Raw genomic sequence first — 18,766 nt, forward strand, 5'->3', positions numbered from 1 at the left:
TCATAGAATGGCCAGACAGGTTAAAGTGTTCTCCCACTGGTTTTTGAGTATTATGATTCCTGATGTCAGATTTGTGTCCATTAATTCTTTTGCGTAGAGACTGTCCGGTTTGGCCAATGTACATGGCAGAGGGGCATTGCTGGCACATGATGGCATACATCACATTGGTAGATGTGCAGGTGAACGAGCCCCTGATGGTATCCCCGATAATGCCACAGCTAACCTGGTGGCTGAACTCTGTGACTTTGTCCTCACCCACAACTATTTCACATTTGGGGACAATATATACCTTCAAGTCAGCGGCACTGCTATGGGTACCCGCATGGCCCCACAGTATGCCAACATTTTTATGGCGGACTTAGAACAACGCTTCCTTAGCTCTCGTCCCCTAACGCCCCTACTCTACTTGCGCTACATTGATGACATCTTCATCATCTGGACCCATGGAAAAGAAGCCCTTGAGGAATTCCACCATGATTTCAATAATTTCCATCCTACCATCAACCTCAGCCTAGATCAATCCACACAAGCGGTCCATTTCCTGGACACTACTGTGCTAATAAGCGATGGTCACATAAATACCACCCTGTACCGGAAACCTACTGACCGCTACACTTACCTACATGCCTCCAGCTTCCATCCAGGACACACCACACGATCCATTGTCTACAGCCAAGCTCTAAGATATAACCGCATTTGCTCCAATCCCTCAGATAGAGACAAGCACCTACAAGATCTCTATCAAGCATTCTTAAAACTACAATACCCACCTGCTGAAGTGAAAAAACAGATTGACAGAGCCAGACGAGTACCCAGAAGTCACCTCCTACAAGACAGGGCCAACAAAGAAAATAACAGAACACCACTAGCTGTCACCTTCAGCCCCCAACTAAAACCTCTCCAGCGCATCATTAGAGATCTACAACCTATCCTGAAAGATGATCCTTTACTCTCACAGATCTTGGGAGACAGACCTGTCCTTGCTTACAGACAACCCCCCAACCTAAAGCAAATACTCACCAGCAACCACACATCACTGAACAAAAACACTGACCCAGGAACCTATCCTTGTAACAAAGCCCGATGCCAACTCTGTCCACATATCTATTCAAGTGACACCATCATAGGGCCTAATCACATCAGCCATACCATCAGGGGCTCGTTCACCTGCACATCTACCAATGTGATATATGCCATCATGTGCCAGCAATGCCCCTCTGCCATGTACATTGGCCAAACCGGACAGTCTCTACGCAAAAGAATTAATGGACACAAATCTGACATCAGGAATCATAATACTCAAAAACCAGTGGGAGAACACTTTAACCTGTCTGGCCATTCTATGACAGACCTGCGGGTGGCTATCTTAAAACAGAAAAACTTCAAAAACAGACTCCAACGAGAGACTGCTGAGCTGGAATTGATATGCAAACTAGACACAATCAACTCAGGGCTAAACAGGGATTGGGAATGGCTGAGCCATTACAAACATTGAATCTATCTCCCCTTGTAAGTATTCTCACACTTGCTTCTTATCAAAGTGTCTGTACTTGGCTACCTTGATTATCACTTCAAAAGTTTTTTTTCTCTTACTTAATTGGCCTCTCAGAGTTGGTAAGACAACTCCCACCTGTTCATGCTCTCTGTATGTGTGTATATATATCTCCTCGATATGTTTCACTCAATATGCATCCGAAGAAGTGGGTTGTAGCCCACGAAAGCTTATGCTCTAATAAATTTGTTAGTCTCTAAGGTGCCACAAGTACTCCTGTTCTTTTTGCGGATACAGACTAACACGGCTGCTACTCTGGAGCCAGAGTTACACATTATAAACTCGCATATGAAACATGTGGTTTTGTTTAGTAGTGCATGTTGTACAGCTGAGCTGGTTTTTTTGAAAGACAAAAGGCAAATATAAAAAATACACAAACTTCTGCTACATAAGATAAATGGACTCTGGCATCAACTTTGCATTTCCCCCCTCCCTGGTGTATACCCTTGTTGCAATTTAGAGATAATTGTTAAATAATGGCACAGGAGTGTCAGAGTTAAGGATGTGTGCCTCAGAAGGATTCACTTTTTTCATGTATGCACTGAGGGTGACAGACTGTTGAACTGAAATTGAATGTTAGAGAAGGTATTAATGTGTTGGTGTAAGGAGTAGGCTAATATTTGGATGTTTGTATTATGTTGGCTGTAATTTGCTCTACTTTATGATTTCCTTACTTTTCAATGTTTGCACTGTTGTGAGGAAACACCCTAAATCAGTGGTTCTCAAACTTTTTTACTGGTGACCCCTTTCACATAGCAAGCCTCTGAGTGCGACCCCCCTTATAAATTAAAAACACTTTAAAATATATTTAATACCATTATAAATGCTGGAAGCAAAGCGGGGTTAGGGTGGAGGCTGACAGCTCGCGATCCCCAATGTAATAACCTCACAACCCCTGAGGGGTCCCGACCCCCAGTTTGAGAACCTCTGCCCTAAATAGCCTTTTTGTGCATGCAGTATGCTTCAGAGCTGTGTACTCTACATAACTATTATAGCAACTTTCCTGTCTGCTTCCTTTCACTGCTATTGTTTACGTCTAATCTGTCAAAATTTAAAGAGTACATGAGATCAGAATCTACTCCACAGCCAAGAGAACCCATGTACCCAAATTAAAGGTTAAAGACTGAGACTGTGCAGTCTGTCTACTACAGCACAGCCACGGGGCATGCAAATTCTCCCTTCTCTCTGTATCACAGTAATACAAAGTAGCACACTTTGTGGTTTCTGAGGGCAGAGCTTAAGACCCCCAAAAAGGGCTCCTTGCATTTCTCTAGTCCTCTCACAAGTTCCCCCTGGGCCACCCTCACTTGGCCCTTCATTACGAGGGCTTCCTGCAACTCCCCCCACCCTCATGCCAAGGGCTCTCTCTCCCTGACCTTCCATTCTTTCCCTTCCCTGAATGTGTGTGCCCCACCACATTCTCCTCTTCCCCACGTGCCAGGGGCTCTGTGTGCACCCCTCTACCCCTGCCTTGATGCCTAGGTCTGTGTGTTCCCATTCTCCCCTCCCCAACTCCACTTGAGCTCCATGCTTCCAAGCCCACCTGCCCAATTCCCTCCTTTGGGTCTTTGCTTCCATCACCACCATTACTCCCCACCCCGCATTCTCTTGCAGGTCTCTGCATATCCCCGCACACCCTCAGCCCCTCTTCTCCTCTGTGTCCCCCACCCTCCATCAAGTCCCTGTTTCCCCCACCTTCACCCAATCTCCCAATCTCCCCCAAGTCCCTGATTCCCCCCTTCCCCTTTGCTCCAGTCCCTGCAGCTTCCCCCCACCCCCACTATCCTCTCTATAAGGTGCATTACAAACAAACAGAGGAATGCTGTTGAGTTGCACATAGAGCAGTAAATATTCCCTCTTTCTCATACACTTCTTTCTAGGCTTGCATCGTTGTGGGATGTGTGCTGCTAGGATCTTTGAAGACTAACACAGACTAAATACAGAAAAACGGAGTGGGAAAAGTGAAAGAAAAAATAAAGAGGTACAGCACAGGGCTACAAGATGGACGACACCCATCTTTTGGAAACAGGTTTCCACGTACCTGTGATGTTACTGGGCATAACAGTACCATTGGTGGCTGGTTGCTCTGTCCCTGGAGAGACCTTGGTTGCATGGCGAGGGGGCCTTGGGGATCTCTTCTGTTTTTTCCATTTAGATGAATCACTCATTCCTCCTGCTCTCATTTTCAGCTGTGAATAGTGAACACCAAGAACATCAAAACAGCAACATTGTGCAGCACAATTGACCACAAAAATCTAGCCCAGAAAGGCTGCCCCAAAGGCACAAAAACAGGCAGTAGCACTATATCACACAAACCAAGCACCTCAAAGTCATGCAAACTAGCCCACAGCACCCTACTCCAAAAGCCCACATCCCCACCCCGATTCAGGAGACAATTCACTTAGGGGGGGTCTTCACGGGGGGGGGGGGGGGGGGGGAAAGGGGATCAATCTAAGATACGCAACTTCAGCTACAAGAATAGCGATAGCGTAGCTGAAGTCGATGTATCTTAGATCAACTTACCTCGCGTCCTCACGGTGCGGGATCAACGGCTGCGGCTCCCCCATCGACTCCGCTTCCGCCTCTCGCCCTGGTGGAGTTCCGGAGTCAACGGGGGAGCGTGTTCGGGGATCGATTTATCACATCTAGACGAGACGCGATAAATTGATCCCCGATAGATCGATTACTACCCGCCGATCCCTTAGTGAAGACATACCCTTAGTTTCATTCAATCCAAGTCCCCAGACCCTATTTTTCACATCAATGTCTCCCTGCTTTACACTAAAATGCAGTCTTCTTTAAGACTGCCCTCCAGATGCATCTCAAACATTTTCACTTTTGCCTGTTAAGTCCCTGCTAATGTTTTAAGTAATACTCTCCTAGCAACTCTAAAGACATTTAAGTAGGCACCAATTCAAACCTGTTAAGGGAGCTTCCATAAAAATGACACAGTAGGGTTAGGAATTAAGATTCTGTCATCCAGTTCAACTCCATATCTTTTGTAGTTCTCCTCAGCCACACTTATACCCTGTCACACTTGAATCTCTGCAGCAATGGGACCTTCACTTTTTCCCTTTTGTCTGTTCCATGATCAAGTCAATTTCCTTAATATCTTATTTTTCCTTTAGCTCTTGGGAAACTAATTCCTTTTCTTTATTAATATTAACTTGATGGTATCAGACAGCAACCATGCCCCCCTTAATCTAGATTTTAACTTTCACTCCCCTTTGTTTCTACATCTAATCTAACCTTTGAATTGTTTTTGTCTTTTATACTTTTTGTAGTACTTGTATTCTTCCTAAGTTGTGCAGACTAAGACTATAGTACCTCAGAGGCATCCAGACCAGGATTTGCAGTGTTGCACTATTACCCTATGTCATCATCACACGTGCCCACACGTTCACATTTAGTAAATCTATGGCCACAGCTAGGTCTTGAAATGGCTACGTTCCAGACAGATGTCCCCCAGAGAGAGACTTAGTTCCTTTCACTGGGTCTAGGACTTAATGCTTGTTAGTACTGAATTTTGTTGCTGCAGCCAACTGATCCAACCTCTACAGATCCCTTTACAGTAGGGTGGTTCTTCTGTGCAGGCATAACCACTCAGATTTGGGTGTTGTGAGCAGAGAGTTTCAACTAGGCAGCAAAAATATTTAACAGGTCCCACTACTGATCCCTGGAGTTCCCTTAGTTGATGTTTTTTCCTTGCAAGCCTTACCATTATCCCTCTGTCAACCAATTTCTATTCCAGGCTTCAGTACTTTATCTAGCTGGTATTTATCCAATTTTTCAGTTAACAATGTGGCAGTATATTGAATATCTGACTGAGATCCAGATGGACTATCCCCCACAAAAATGCATTTCTGATCAAACTTCTGTAGCACTGAGTCAAAGAAATTGCAAGTTAAGGCACAGAAACAGCCAGACCAACTCTGTTTGCATGCTTTACCACCTGATCAACACACTTCTCAAGCCACTCAGACTCCTCACCTCCACAATTTCCTCTCTGTGGCAACCAAAGCACCCATTCAATTGTTCAAGATCAGCCAGAATTTCTGAGCTTGATGCAGAAATCATTTGGTTATATTCTATGGCCTATGAATGGAGGCCAGACTAAATAGTCTTAATGGAGCCTTCTGGCCTTAATCTATGAACCCTTAATTATGACCATATCATTATTAGGATCTTTTATCCAAAGACATATTTGCCATGCCTATAACAGAGTTAAGGTTAGATCTCTTCTAAGCACAATTAAGTTTTAGAAGAACTGGATGTATACATTATGGCTTCCAGTATTTTTACCAATGTCATGAAAGCCTGCTCTTAGTAGCCCAGCACATTTGCAGATGAATGGCTGTTGTGATAAAAGTACTAATTTCTCTATAGCATAGACACACCACTGTATCTCACTGATCTAATGTTATTGTCTTTTGCTTCTCTGTCCCCTTATTTTAGGTTTAAACTCTTTCATGGCATCTGAGGTATATTTTTTCACTCTTCTCATTTTTCCATGTGCTATCAACTGTTTTGGGGGCTTCTTTCTTTCACCATCCATCCTTTAATCTTCGTATAGCAGTTAGCATTTTGGAAAACAATACTGGAAGACCATCTCTCCCCATCCCCTCTTTTCTATCTAAGACTGTGTAACCCGTTTACATGGCCTATAATTTCTCTTATTTCAACAAAGCTTATGAAAATGTTATGTCCCAATGTGGCAGCCCATTTGTGTAACTCTTCCTTGCACCACAAATTCTATTTGTTTGACTGCTAATCCCCAAGTTTTAGAGATGTTACAGTTTCCTTTGAGCTAGTTAATTAACAACAGATTTGGGACTGCACTGTCCCTTGCTGTTTCCTCCAGTTTTTCAGTAAGAAACTACCCTTCCTTAGGTTGTAACTATTCCATACATGATAGAAAACATATACAACGTGAAATGTAACAGATCTCCATCATTTAAAAAGCTCACTGATAACATTTTTTTTCATGTAGACATTCTGTTTGCTGTCTCATCTCCCCTGCTTCCCAGTTCAGAGGGATACAAGCTATTATTCATTATCCTCCACGCTTGTTAATCCTTTATTTTAACCATAGGATTTCACTAGTATTTATTTGTGCTCCAGTGCTTACATACATAGCTTTGATCCACATCATTACACCAGCTGTTGATCTTTCCTATATAGACCATGTCCTTCTATTCTGGTATTCTAGTCATGCGCCTCATCCCACCGTGCCGCTGTATTACCAGCATAGGCGCCTGCATGAGAATTTCCTACTTAATGCCCCGACTTCTAGAATATAGCTAGACCTTAGACTTTTGCCCGTTCTCCTCCTTCATATTTCATCTCCACCAGTTGCATTTTCCTTTTTTAATTTCCCCAGAAATCCCTTAAGAGTCCCAATTTGCTCAATTATAAGGTCACTCCCTGGTTCTGTGCCCCTTAATGCTTGTAGAGGTTTGACGACAGCTATCAAATCTGATCAGTGTATTATTATTTGATTATTTTATTAGAAATAAATAAGCTTAATTTCCTCATTTTTTGACCACATTTGAAAGACTTTTAGAGATTTTTATATGGTCAATTGCATGCAAAGAGGTGTAAGCATGAAAGAGAAAAATGGAAGCATGAACCATTAAACCCAGAAAGGTTTATTTCAAAGCAATTGTAAGATATCAGATTTTGCTTCTAGTTACTAAACCCTGTGCCTGTTTCCATGACTTGCCTAAGTAATTAACCATTCATTAACTGATTGGTAAAGAGTGAAAACAAAGTCAAGCCAAGCCAGTGGAACACAGAAACAAGATCTCTTATTGAGAACTACCCATGTTGGTTTCACCTCTTCTACCCTCAATCAGGTTTTTAAGAAACAGGGAAATTTACAAAAACCACTTTAACATGGTTAACTTTAAAATATTTAAGATGCTAGTTTGATTGATCTAGCTCTGTAAGCAGAAGTTTGCTTTACATTCTATATCTTCCCCCCCCCACACACACACATACACACACACACTGCCAATTTGCACCACTTGCCAGGGGCTCAAATTCAACGCCGTGAGCAGACATGTAACCTCTGGGCCAGGAACACAAGAGACTCAATGACATTTCTTTATGATTTAACTTTAACACTCATTCAAATATTATGAAATACAAACATCTAAACGAAGGCCTATTTAAAAGCTTTGGTTTTACAATTTAGGGGACAGTTAAGATTACCCAATAGGGCTTTTTCAGCTCTACTCTCCAGAATTCCATATTCTGCTTCATTAGGAAAATTGTTTTTTAGGACATCTCTCAGGGAACTGGATAGCAAACAACTGCTGCTTAATCAGCACTGAATTAGCATGAGATTTATACTTACTGGGTACGTTTCACCATGTCAAGTGGTGTTTGAAGAAGGTGTTACAGTATGAAATTCTATGTTTGGGAGGTTCTGACAGACAGTCAAAGATGAAAAGTAACATCCTTTTTGTTCTTGTTTTTTGTACTGTACTTAATTTTAAAGGTGTCTCGCAAATAATTTTCTAGCTTTTATGCCCTCTTGCTTTATTATGGTAATATAAACATGACCTGAAAGCTGTCCACAGCTTCTCCTCCTCCCACAAGAGGTTTCCCTCCCTCATGCTTGTTTTTACATTGGAAATATCAACAACATAAAGCATGGTCTTTCCTGATTTTGCTGGATAATATTTTGAACCTTTTTTTGGGTGGGAGGAGGGAAGAGGGGGAAGGAAGAGTATTCAAAAGCATATGCATTATTCCATCTGGCACCTTAAATAATGGGCAGGGGTGTTGAAACTTCAAAATTTCCTTTCCGCCCAGTGTTTATTAGGTATTGAAGTTGAATAGAATTTTAAAACGTTGTGTTTTAAACAGAAATTAAAAATTTCTTTCCCTCTCTTAACTTTCAGCTCTTGTGATGTTATAATGTCACAAGCTCTCCAGTCAACCAGTGTCCTTCAGAATAGCCCATAACTGAATTTCTAGAGTAAAAACAAGCAAAATGTGGAATTTGAAAGAAAAAAGGGAACAATCCTTTTTTCCCATTTGCAAGTCATGCTTCAGCCGTTTTGGATACATCCAGTGCAATCAATACGATATCTACAAGGATGTCCCAATTATACAGATTCCTCTGCACTTGGGTTCCTTCAAACTCCAGTTATAACCAGGAAGTTTCTCCATCCTGCTAACTTGCTCTCTCCTCCTACTTTGTCTCCATAGCCACATCTCTCATCAGTTTACAGTCTGGGGAAATTGCCTCATGGTAGAAAAGTCAATGTTTGATTGAGTTTCCTTTGCATAAGGAGAGGAAGTGCAACTAGCAGAGCCATGAGGCTCCCGCTCTTCTCCCTTTTGAACTGCTAGGCTTTGACAGTAAGATCCCAGCTGAGGGTTAGAAAAGTGGGGGCGTACTACTACAGCTTTCTCTAAGAGGTCTGGGAGAGCCCATTATTCAACAAGCCACCTTACCTGCACACGTTTGGTTTTCCACAAGATATTGTAAGCCTCAAGAGAAAAGGGCAGGGGCCAATGATTAGTAACTAAAGCAACGAGACTAGCACGTGAGCTCATTCTAGATACAGCATGGAACTGGTCAGCGTACCGAGTGGCATTCAAGACAACAGCATGCAGAGAGAATGCAGCCCCTGATCTGAGTCCTGCCCCAGTAAAGACACTGATGGGATCAGTCATCTCACACACCTTCACACCCTCATAGACCTGGTAGAACTGGATGGGGAAACATCGATTTAATGACAGGTCCCTTCCCCGTTACCCCACCCCTGGGAAAACCCAGAAACACCAGTCCCCATTCTCTCTTCTTCAGAGCAGGAAGTTCAACTACAATACCATCTATCAGCAAGAAAGGGGATTCACTTAAGTTCCATTCTTGTGCAACTCAGCATAAGTACCCCATTTATAGAAGTAGCTCCAGCCATAGTCTTTCCAAACTGTCCTGACTACAGAGACAGATGAGGACACGCTGAAGACTCCTATGCACTTTCATTTCTGCTCTATCAGGAGCAAAAGAAGATAGGGACAGTAAAAGAAGCTCAATCTACACTGGTCTATGAACTCAATTTGGAAGCCAAAAAATGACTCCAGCTAAGCCGGTTTCTAATACTGTGTAGGGCCAATATGGACCGGGCCAAACTGTGGATCTAAAACACTTTTTAAAAATATTGTTCTAGTGAAAAAATGGTTTCCAAGACATTTTTAATCCTGTTTGGCCCCATTCACACCCACTGGGCAGAATGGTTTAGCTAAGGCCATGTTAGAACAGATTAAATATGGCTCTCAAACACTATTCCAAAGTCAGTGAAGCCAGAACCAAAAAGAGACTTGGACAATCAAATGGGGCTGTGATGTAATGTCTGGGAGGCAGATGAACTCCCCACCACTGTGCCACGTAAAGGTGCTTACAGTCTCAGTCTGCAAACCAGAGTTGTCTGACTGTGTCCTTGTCAAGTGACTCCTCCATCATGCTTCTGCAGCCATCACCCAAGAATGACATGCAAGACTTGGTCTTTGAGGAGTTACTTAGGCTGTGGGCAACAGGCTCCTTCTCTATTTTCACTGGCCACTGGGATGATTCATCCCTTGCCCACGCCCTCCCACTTCTTTCCTTCAGAAGACTCCACAACAGTGTCCCAATTCCCACTCACCAAGACATTTAATGATCCAGTGAGAACAAGGCTCTCTCCTTTCTGGTCCTGCCCCAGGCAGATCCACAACACTGGAAAGCAACCACTGCATGCATTCTCCCCAAAAGCCATGCTGTGTCAAAAGGGTACGGGGAGATTTGCTACACACAACATAACTATATCCCAGGTGGCGTTTGCAGGAGGAAGGGAAGGAAAGAGAGATGGAGGGAGGAAGGGAGAGAGAGACCTTCAGGTTCTTAAAGAGCAGTACCCTCTCTAACTGGTTCAGGGCTTTGGGTTGTTCCCCACTACTTAGTTCCAGTTTGTTGAGGAGACATGGAGAGATCTGTGAAAGACAGGCAAATGCATGGTTTAAACAAAGCAAAATAAACCCAAAGAGAAAGAATAACCTGGCAGAGTGCAAGACTATGGGGGAGAATTGTGGCATGTGGTGAATAGACAGGACAAGGTGACAGTGTTTCAGAGATTGGACTTAGAGCATTGCCTTCATGAGCTGGGAGCAGCCATCACCTGATTACTGGATAGCTTGGGGGAGGTTTAATTTACAGAAAGCTACAGCTTCTGTATATGGGCATTAGGAATTCTGGCACTTAGAGTATGTCACATAGACCAGCTCTGACCTTTCCCTGTTCTCACTGTCCCATCTTATGCTCAGCACAAAATCTGTTGCTTCCTTCCATCAGAGAAGGAAACATGCAACAATAGTGTGCCACCATACACTGCCGTGGAAGTACCAGAGCCCCTGCTGGTTCAGATCCCTCATCATAAGTGCACACTGGCAGCAGATTTCCCAGGACACCTCTAGGTAGAGCACCAGTCTAAGAAGAGCAGTTCTAAAATGTCAGGGATCCAGAAGGAAAGAAAAGACGTATTACATTCTTAAACATGTGAGATCACATTTGTGGTATATACCCTACTGCATCCAGATGCTTAACACTCATTGGCAAGGCAGCTGCACATACAAGATGGTACCAGGCAACAACCCAGAGCCCTACAGTCCCCTTTCTCCTCCAAGAGGGTGTGGAGGGGAGAAGGAACATCCTCTTCCAAAGATAGAAGCCCTCTTCTGAGCTCAGATTTCCACCATGGAGCATCCCTCTCCTAGTTTCCTACCTCTTCATGAGAAAAGCCTCCAGAAACCTTGTCAACACTAGGGAATTTTTACAAGGTTTTCGCAGTGCCTCACCTACCCTCAAGAAGGCTTCCTTTTTACGTCAGGGGAGCAGGAACAAGATGCACTGGTAAGCAATACAGGCAAATGTTGTGAAAGGAAAGGATGAAAAAGAAGCTGAAGAGATGTCAGAAAGGGTTAAAACATTTGAAAGCCATCACCACCAGATCCCAGGGCCTGCAGGGGTTCTAGATGAGGAGCAGCTGTTGGCTATTGCCACAGCTCTGCCTGACTTGCCCAGGCAATAATTCATAGGCAAAATTCATTGCTGGAAAAAAAGTGAGCACAACTCCACAAAGTTCAATAAAGCTGTGCCCATTTACACCAGTGGTGAATTCAGCCCTATGTTATTTAGCGTGCTTTCTTCACTGAGCTAGAGATTTCCAGGAATAACATAACCATAGATGTGAAGGCAAAGAAGAGAGATGTGAGCAAGCAAGAGGAGGCGGAGGAGACAGCAGGGAGTGTACTGGCTCTTACCTTCTTCATGTTAGCCCCCACATAGCTTTTAGGCTCTTCCTTAAAGTGAGGCAATCTGAAAGACAAAGAACAAGCAGGAATGCACACGGCCTCCCGGGCACTGGTGCAGGAAGAGAACACCCTCTTCAGATTTGGCTGCAAACACTAAGGATGGAGAACCACCTTGGACCCAAGATCTTCTCCCAGTTTCTTTCTGCTGTAGAGGATGCTATGGGAAAAGCCTTCTCTACACTATGGAACATTCATAGAAAGCACCCCACTGCTGCTAACAGTGGTACAGCTATGCTGATGTTAATCGCTTCAGGAGCACTTATGTAGCAAATTCGCTGGCTCCAGCTGCTGGTTTCAGCACTGAAAATTAAACTTGTCCAGAGCAAGTCCAAGTAGTACATTGCTGAAAATGGCAGCAGGAGGTCGAGAGCCACCTACACCAGGGCTCCCAATATTGCTAGCACCAGTGAACTGTGAATCAGTTTCTCTTCTCTCAGAAGCAGCAGAGTCAGATTTAGAGTAGTTATTACTTTGAACTTATCCCACTGGACCATCTAGAAGCCCTGTTATCCTCCACACTGCACAGTATATAGTCAGAAATCCAGCACTATTTTCTCCAGCCCTCAGCCTGAAAGCCTCACATTAAGCAGCCCCCTCATTGGGGGTAGAATAGATAGGAAGGTCAGAGCTCGGCAGAGATGGGCAGCTTAAACCTGTCCTCCCAAATGATCTCTGCAATAAACAGCATTTACGTCTTTACCACCCACACACCTTGTCTCCTCTCATCTGGCTTCCTTACACTTCTGGCCTTCACATGCTGGGGAGACAGCAAGCTCATGCCCCAGCTTTGTCCAAGGAGGAACAGACAAGGTAATATTTCAAAGGAAAGGCAAACAGAGCAAGCCCACCATCCAGAGGCAGTGCTCACCCTACTCGTGCCCCAGTGGTTGCCACAGGTATATACAAGTTCAGCTGCTCTCAGGAACTAGCCATGGTGGTGATATTTTCAAGTTAAATTGGGAGGGGGAAGGAAAGAGGAAGCTGCATATGGATTTATGAATAAGAACTCTGCCAAATAAGTCAAAACAATACATTGACCGTTGCTCCTTTATCATACACTTGCTTCTGAACCTAGCCACAAAGACCCATAGACCACAGGGTGTTTGCATTCATCCAGTTATCTATGTGGCCAGAATCAGAGTCATATTTCAAGGCAGAAGGGACCAAAAGACCATCCAATATATCATACACCACGAACACCAATCCAACAACCAGAATTAGACCAAAGTATTACAGCCCACAGCAGGCAAAACTATTATGTGCCAGAAGCAGAGACTAGGCAGGGCCAAAGTGCACCAATACCCGAAGCACCCACAATGGCTGGGAAATGATTAAGTGAGACATACTCAGAGAATCCTGGCAAGTGACCCACACCACAGATGAAGGCAAACCCTCCCCCCTCAGGTCACTGCCAATCTGACCTGGGGAAAAATTCCTTCCTGACCCCCGAGTTAGACCCTTAGCATGTGAGCAAGAACCAGCCAGCCAAGCATACAAGAAAGAGAATGCTCGGTCTACCTCACAGCCCCCACCCTCATATCCCATTTCCAGCCATGGCCATCCCTGAGACTTCAGAGAAAGGAGATTTTAAAAATCCAGAATACATGGAAGGTATGGTCAGAAGGAATCCCTTCCTGACACCTGCAGGTGGCCAGCTGAAACCCCGAAGCATGAGCTTTTAGAAATGTAAGACAAACTGGAATTGAGCCTGAGGGCTGCTGAGCCCTGACCCCCACAATCACAAGCAACCCTGTCAAACAATCACACTCATAAATTTGTCTCTCTTAAAATGAATTACATTTTTGCCCTCACAACTCCTAGTGGGAGGCTGTTCCAGAAACTCCTCCCTCTGATGGTTAGAAACCTTTGAATTTCTAGCCTTTATTTATTTGTTTATGGTCTGTTTATGCCCATTTGTTTTTGTGCCAACACTGTCCTTTAGCTTAAATAGCTCTTCACCTCCCTGATATTTACCCCCGATATATTTATAGAAAGCAATCATATCCCCTCAGCCTCCTTTTTCTAACCTAAACAAGCAAAGATCTTCAAGTCTCCTCTCATAAGATAGACCTTCCATTCTCCTGATCATCCCAATATCTCCTCTGCACCTGTTCCAGTTTGAATTAATCTTTCTTGAACATGGGTGATCAGAATTGTACACAGTATTCCACATGAGGTCTTACAGGTGCCTTGTACAATGGCATTAATACTTCTCTGTCTCTACAGGAAATGCCTTGCCTGGTACATCCTAAGATCAAACATGCTTTTTTCATAGTCACATCATATTGGTGGCTCATACTCATCCTGTGATCAACCCACACACCCAGGTCTCTCTCCTCCTCTGTTGCTTCCAACTGACTTTTCACTTTTGTACTATTGAATTTCATCCCATTTTTCGTCTCTCCAGGCTTCAAGGTCATCCCGATCTTCCTGTATAATATTCCAGTCCAGATCTTATTGATCATCAATAATGCCTCCCAACTTTACTAATGAAATATGCTCATGATACAGACTCATACTTTCTGTGCCACAGTCATCAATAAAAATATTGAATAAAGGTTGGTCCCAAGACTGATCTTTGAGGAACTCCACTAGTAACTTCCCTCCAGTCTGGTCATTCACCTTTCTGAATAACCTGTTGCCTTTCTCCCCTTTAGCCAGTTCCTTATCTACCTTGCAATTCTTGTACTGGTCCCCATCTTCTCTAATTTAACTAATAATTTCCCACGTGGTACCACGTCAAATGCTTTACTGAAGTCCAAGTATATTAGATCTACTGCACTGCTCTTGTATAAAAAAATCTGCTATTTTCTCAAAGAAAGAAATAAGGTTAGCCTGCAATGATCTATGTTTGGTGAACCCATGTTGCTTTTCCTCCCCTTTATCATTTGCCTCCATGAATTTAATTATTTTTCCTTCACAATTTGTTCTAAAGCCTGGAGTGCTACTTATGTTAGACTAACAAATCCAATTGCCCAGATCACTTTTTCTCTCTCTCTTAAATATACGTATGACATTAGCAACTCTCCAGTCATACCGCATTACCTTTGAATAGATACATTTATTAAAAATCCTTGCTACTGGACTAGCAATTTCATGTGTCAGTTCTTTCAGTATTCTGGGATGGAAATTATCCAGTGCCACTGATTTGAGTCCATTAAACTCTTAAGTTTTTCTTCCACCTCAGATGTGGAACAGAGATGGGGCTAGCAGGGCCAGTTGCAGTGGCTGGGAATGTGGAAGATGGAAGGATGTGCTTGTGGGAACTAGGAGGGTTGAAAAAAGAGCAGAAGCACTGTATTCCCCAGTCAGCATTTCTTGGAACAAACTTACTGCACTGCTTCCTTTTGAACAGATCTCTATATTTGTATAATACCCAGAGAAAGGCTTTGATTATTTCATTGGCCAGGAAGAGGAGTTTAGGCATTGCTTACAAAAATGAATTAAGTACTGAGTTTCAAAAGGAGAGGGAATCCTAGTTCAACACTTTGGCTGTGTTGGTCAGGGCACAAGATTCATCCAAATGACAAGCTGCCCCAAGTGACCCTGAAGGAGTTTAAATTCCTTTCAGCATCTGAGGTGAAACTCTGCTGGAATTAAGCATATGTCTATTTAACACGGTCTTTCTATTACATTTTTAAAGCACTGAAATGGATTCTGGGGTTTTGAGTGGAATTTGCATTATCTGGCCAAAGAACCTTTCCTTAACCAAAAGTTCTTGTTTGGTTGTCTGTCTGTCCCTGAAGGGCACCTTAAACTATACAACTTGGTCTAACCCCCCGCTCCTGTCTTGGTGGGACAGCCCAAGAGAGAAGGACCAAATCCTCCCTTCCCCACCACCCTGAAACCATGGTCCGATCAAACGGATTTTCTGTGGGCCCCTAAGTGGAAGTGTGGAATCTTCCTGTCCATAGAGGGCCATCTCAGCAATGCTGAGGCAAACACAAGCAGGTTTACCTTGTGAAGAGCAGCTGCACCATGTCGACCAGAGTGTGCTCTGCAGATTTTCTCAATAACTCTGCGAAGACAAAAACAAATAACACAGGTGTCATTACTCAGTGTGATATTATCAAGAGGCTTCTCCAAGCAGACTCCCCTCCGAGCCTTGTTTACAGAGGATTATGGCAAATTTATTAAAACCAGCTCCAACTCTGCCTTGATGCAAAATGGGCACATACTCACAAGGTGGCGCCACGGAGCTGGGGAAAAAAAACAGAGGAGCCACTGAGCAAGAAGTTGTGCAGTGAACCTCTGACTAAGTTTCCATGAAACTGTGGAAGCTTGTGATGTTGTAAACTCAGCATCTTCCCCTTGATGGATTTCATGCACTGGGCCTAGATGCAGAGGTCTGGAAAGCCCAGACCATTTATTAGGAGCCACCACCATGGGAATATGAAGAACAAACCTACCGCTGAGCCTCATTTCAAAACATATACGGAAGCAGGACTGCATGATCTCACACACTGACTCATTGGTGAGATGGGCTCCCACTGGAGTGAGCAGCAGGGTCCTCAAAACCTGCAAAAAGCAAAGTTTAAATGTAATGCAGCACCAGTGCCATTCACCTGCACACTGAGACAGGGTCGAGGCACTCAGGAAAGGTCTGCTTGGAACCCAGGAATCACTGCCATGAGTGAAAGGAGGAGGGTTTCCAGAAGTCACTTCAAAGTGACTGTTGTGCTCAAGGGCAGGAAAGCTGGAGAGCAAGAGTGATGGCTCTGCTCATAGGCCTGGCACCTCACATGCTGCCCAACACTTGGGTTTGCTTAAATTCCTTAGCCCAAATGCAGATCCAAGCGGTATATAACTCTAGGCTTGTCTCAGAGTAACAACTTTCACTCCCTACCACCAAAGAAGCTGCTGGGTTCCCCATCCTTGCTTTCCCCACCACTGGAGAGGAACACACACAGGCTAAGATCAAGGCTATAGCACATCAAGAACTCTATTTAAAATCAATTCATTTAAGCTTTTAATTATTTTCATTTGGAAAAGCTTTTACCACAGGTACATGAGCCATCTGTTTAAAAATAAAGTCTGTCACTAAGCTCCTGCAGAGTCAAAACACTGCTCCCTCCCCCCCACATCTCCATGTAACTGGATCCACTCAGTGCCAGGCAGCAGCCATTATGGTAATTGCCACTTCTCTCCACTTACCTGCAGGATTTTCATCAAGACAACCTCATCGCTTGCCGGATCCGTGCCCACAAATCGGGCATGCGTGACGGCGTCCGCCATGTTCTCCATTCCCTCAGCTGTGCCCTCATGGCTGGGATCTGCACAAGAAAACAAGGAAACCATGACAAGAAATGGAAACTGACAGGGAAAAGCCAGCTGCAGGCTGTCGCCTCTGTGCGGAGACGCTGACCCAGAGCTGCTTCACTTACATCTGCTGTCTTTTTGTGTGGCTCGGGGTACATTCCTGTCCCTGTAGGGTCCACTCAACTTCCATTAGCATTGATAGGCTTTTTGTTTATTGCTATAGTTTTCAGTATTGCACACAGGGCACTTTGGGTTAGGAACTGCCTTTTATGTTTGCAAAGAGCTTATGTTCTAACAGACAAAGGAAAGAAGAGAGGAGTAAGTGATTAAGCTGATTACGCCTGCCTCCCCCCCCCCCCCCCCCAGGTCATGTTTTTGTTGGTAAGTTAAAGACTACTCCCCAAACACCCATGGCCTAGTCAGCTGTTAACCGCATCACATTGGGGAGAGAAAAAATGTCAACGTATGAAACCAGTTTCCATTTGCTAAACTCACTTCTACTACAGGCATAGGAGTCCCTGCCTGGGGTTTCTCCCCGACAGGGAAAGAAGCTGTCCTCTGCTGCCTAAGGTCCCTCCCAAGGAGCAGGAGAGGGAGAAGAAATAGGCCAGCAGCTCTCTCAGGGGAAAAAGGGTAGACAGACAGGACCATGGCTGAGATACCAGAGCTGCAACCCTCCTACTTCAATCAGTCATCAAGACCCCTCTCTCCATTTCATTCTCTTGTATCTACAAACATGGGTGCAGCTGAGAGGGAGTTCTGGACAGGATTGTTGCCAGTAACCGTATCTTGTGCCACATTTCAGTGGCTTTGGGAAAGCTGCCTCTGGCTTTGATTTCATTCTCACTTAAACAATACCGCATTGAGCAAGAGTCTTGTTACCATCTTACCTAAACAGTCATTAGGAAAGAAAGGAGACAAACTAAACACTAGTTAATACCTCATTAATTGGGGACAGGGCTCCATGAACTCCAGCAAATACGTATCTGGCAGAAGAGCCCTGGAAGTGAATTGGCCTTGTGCACTTGGCAGAGAAGCTGCAGCAGATTCTCTCTTCAGCTCTAGTAGCATTCACACCTCAACCACTAAAGTCTACATATTAAAGAAAGCTGCCCTTGTTGTGTTCCATGCCCTCCATACCCCATCACGGACAGCAGGCTCAACAGCGCTATGCAGGTTCTGAAAAGCTACCATGTAAGAAACATTTTTCACAGCTACACGCATGGCAAGGGATGGCATCATGCTATGTAGCAGCCTGCCATTGGATCAGGCATGGATACTACTGGCTGAGGGACAGTAGCCCACCAACACAGCATGCATCCCTATCTTATGCAGATCTTGCCTTCCTCTGATGGGTTTGTTTTTACATATTTGGGCAATGCTTATATAACTCATTATATAATGTCTTATTAAACTGATCAGAGTCTGTCAGAGATTTGGATTGGTCACTTCTGACTCCACGTCAGTGGCATCCTGTTGAGCACTGACACTTGGTGGCAAAAGGCAGCACATGGACCTCAATGTCAGAGAGATGATAGTTTCCATCTGGCGGCCTGACTTAAAAGTAGACATTTCACAGCTTAGGATACACAA

At 44.1% G+C, this 18,766-nt stretch overlaps 1 protein-coding gene across 1 annotated transcript in view; it reads right to left on the reverse strand.

The window, feature by feature from the left end:
- GBF1 (golgi brefeldin A resistant guanine nucleotide exchange factor 1) overlaps positions 1-18,766 on the reverse strand; it is a 191,172-nt gene that overhangs the window by 43,563 nt on the left and 128,843 nt on the right. The window contains exons 5-9 of the mRNA XM_029912871.1: positions 17,069-17,187; positions 16,324-16,432; positions 15,872-15,932; positions 11,864-11,918; positions 3,594-3,741 (exon numbers count right to left, since the gene is read on the reverse strand). Coding sequence (XP_029768731.1) covers positions 3,594-3,741; positions 11,864-11,918; positions 15,872-15,932; positions 16,324-16,432; positions 17,069-17,187 — 492 coding nt within the window. The remainder of the gene's footprint in view (positions 1-3,593; positions 3,742-11,863; positions 11,919-15,871; positions 15,933-16,323; positions 16,433-17,068; positions 17,188-18,766) is intronic.

Source organism: Terrapene carolina, unplaced genomic scaffold (genome assembly GCF_002925995.2).
Source record: "Terrapene carolina triunguis isolate 2854851 unplaced genomic scaffold, T_m_triunguis-2.0 Scaffold310, whole genome shotgun sequence".
NCBI lineage: Eukaryota > Metazoa > Chordata > Testudines > Emydidae > Terrapene > Terrapene triunguis.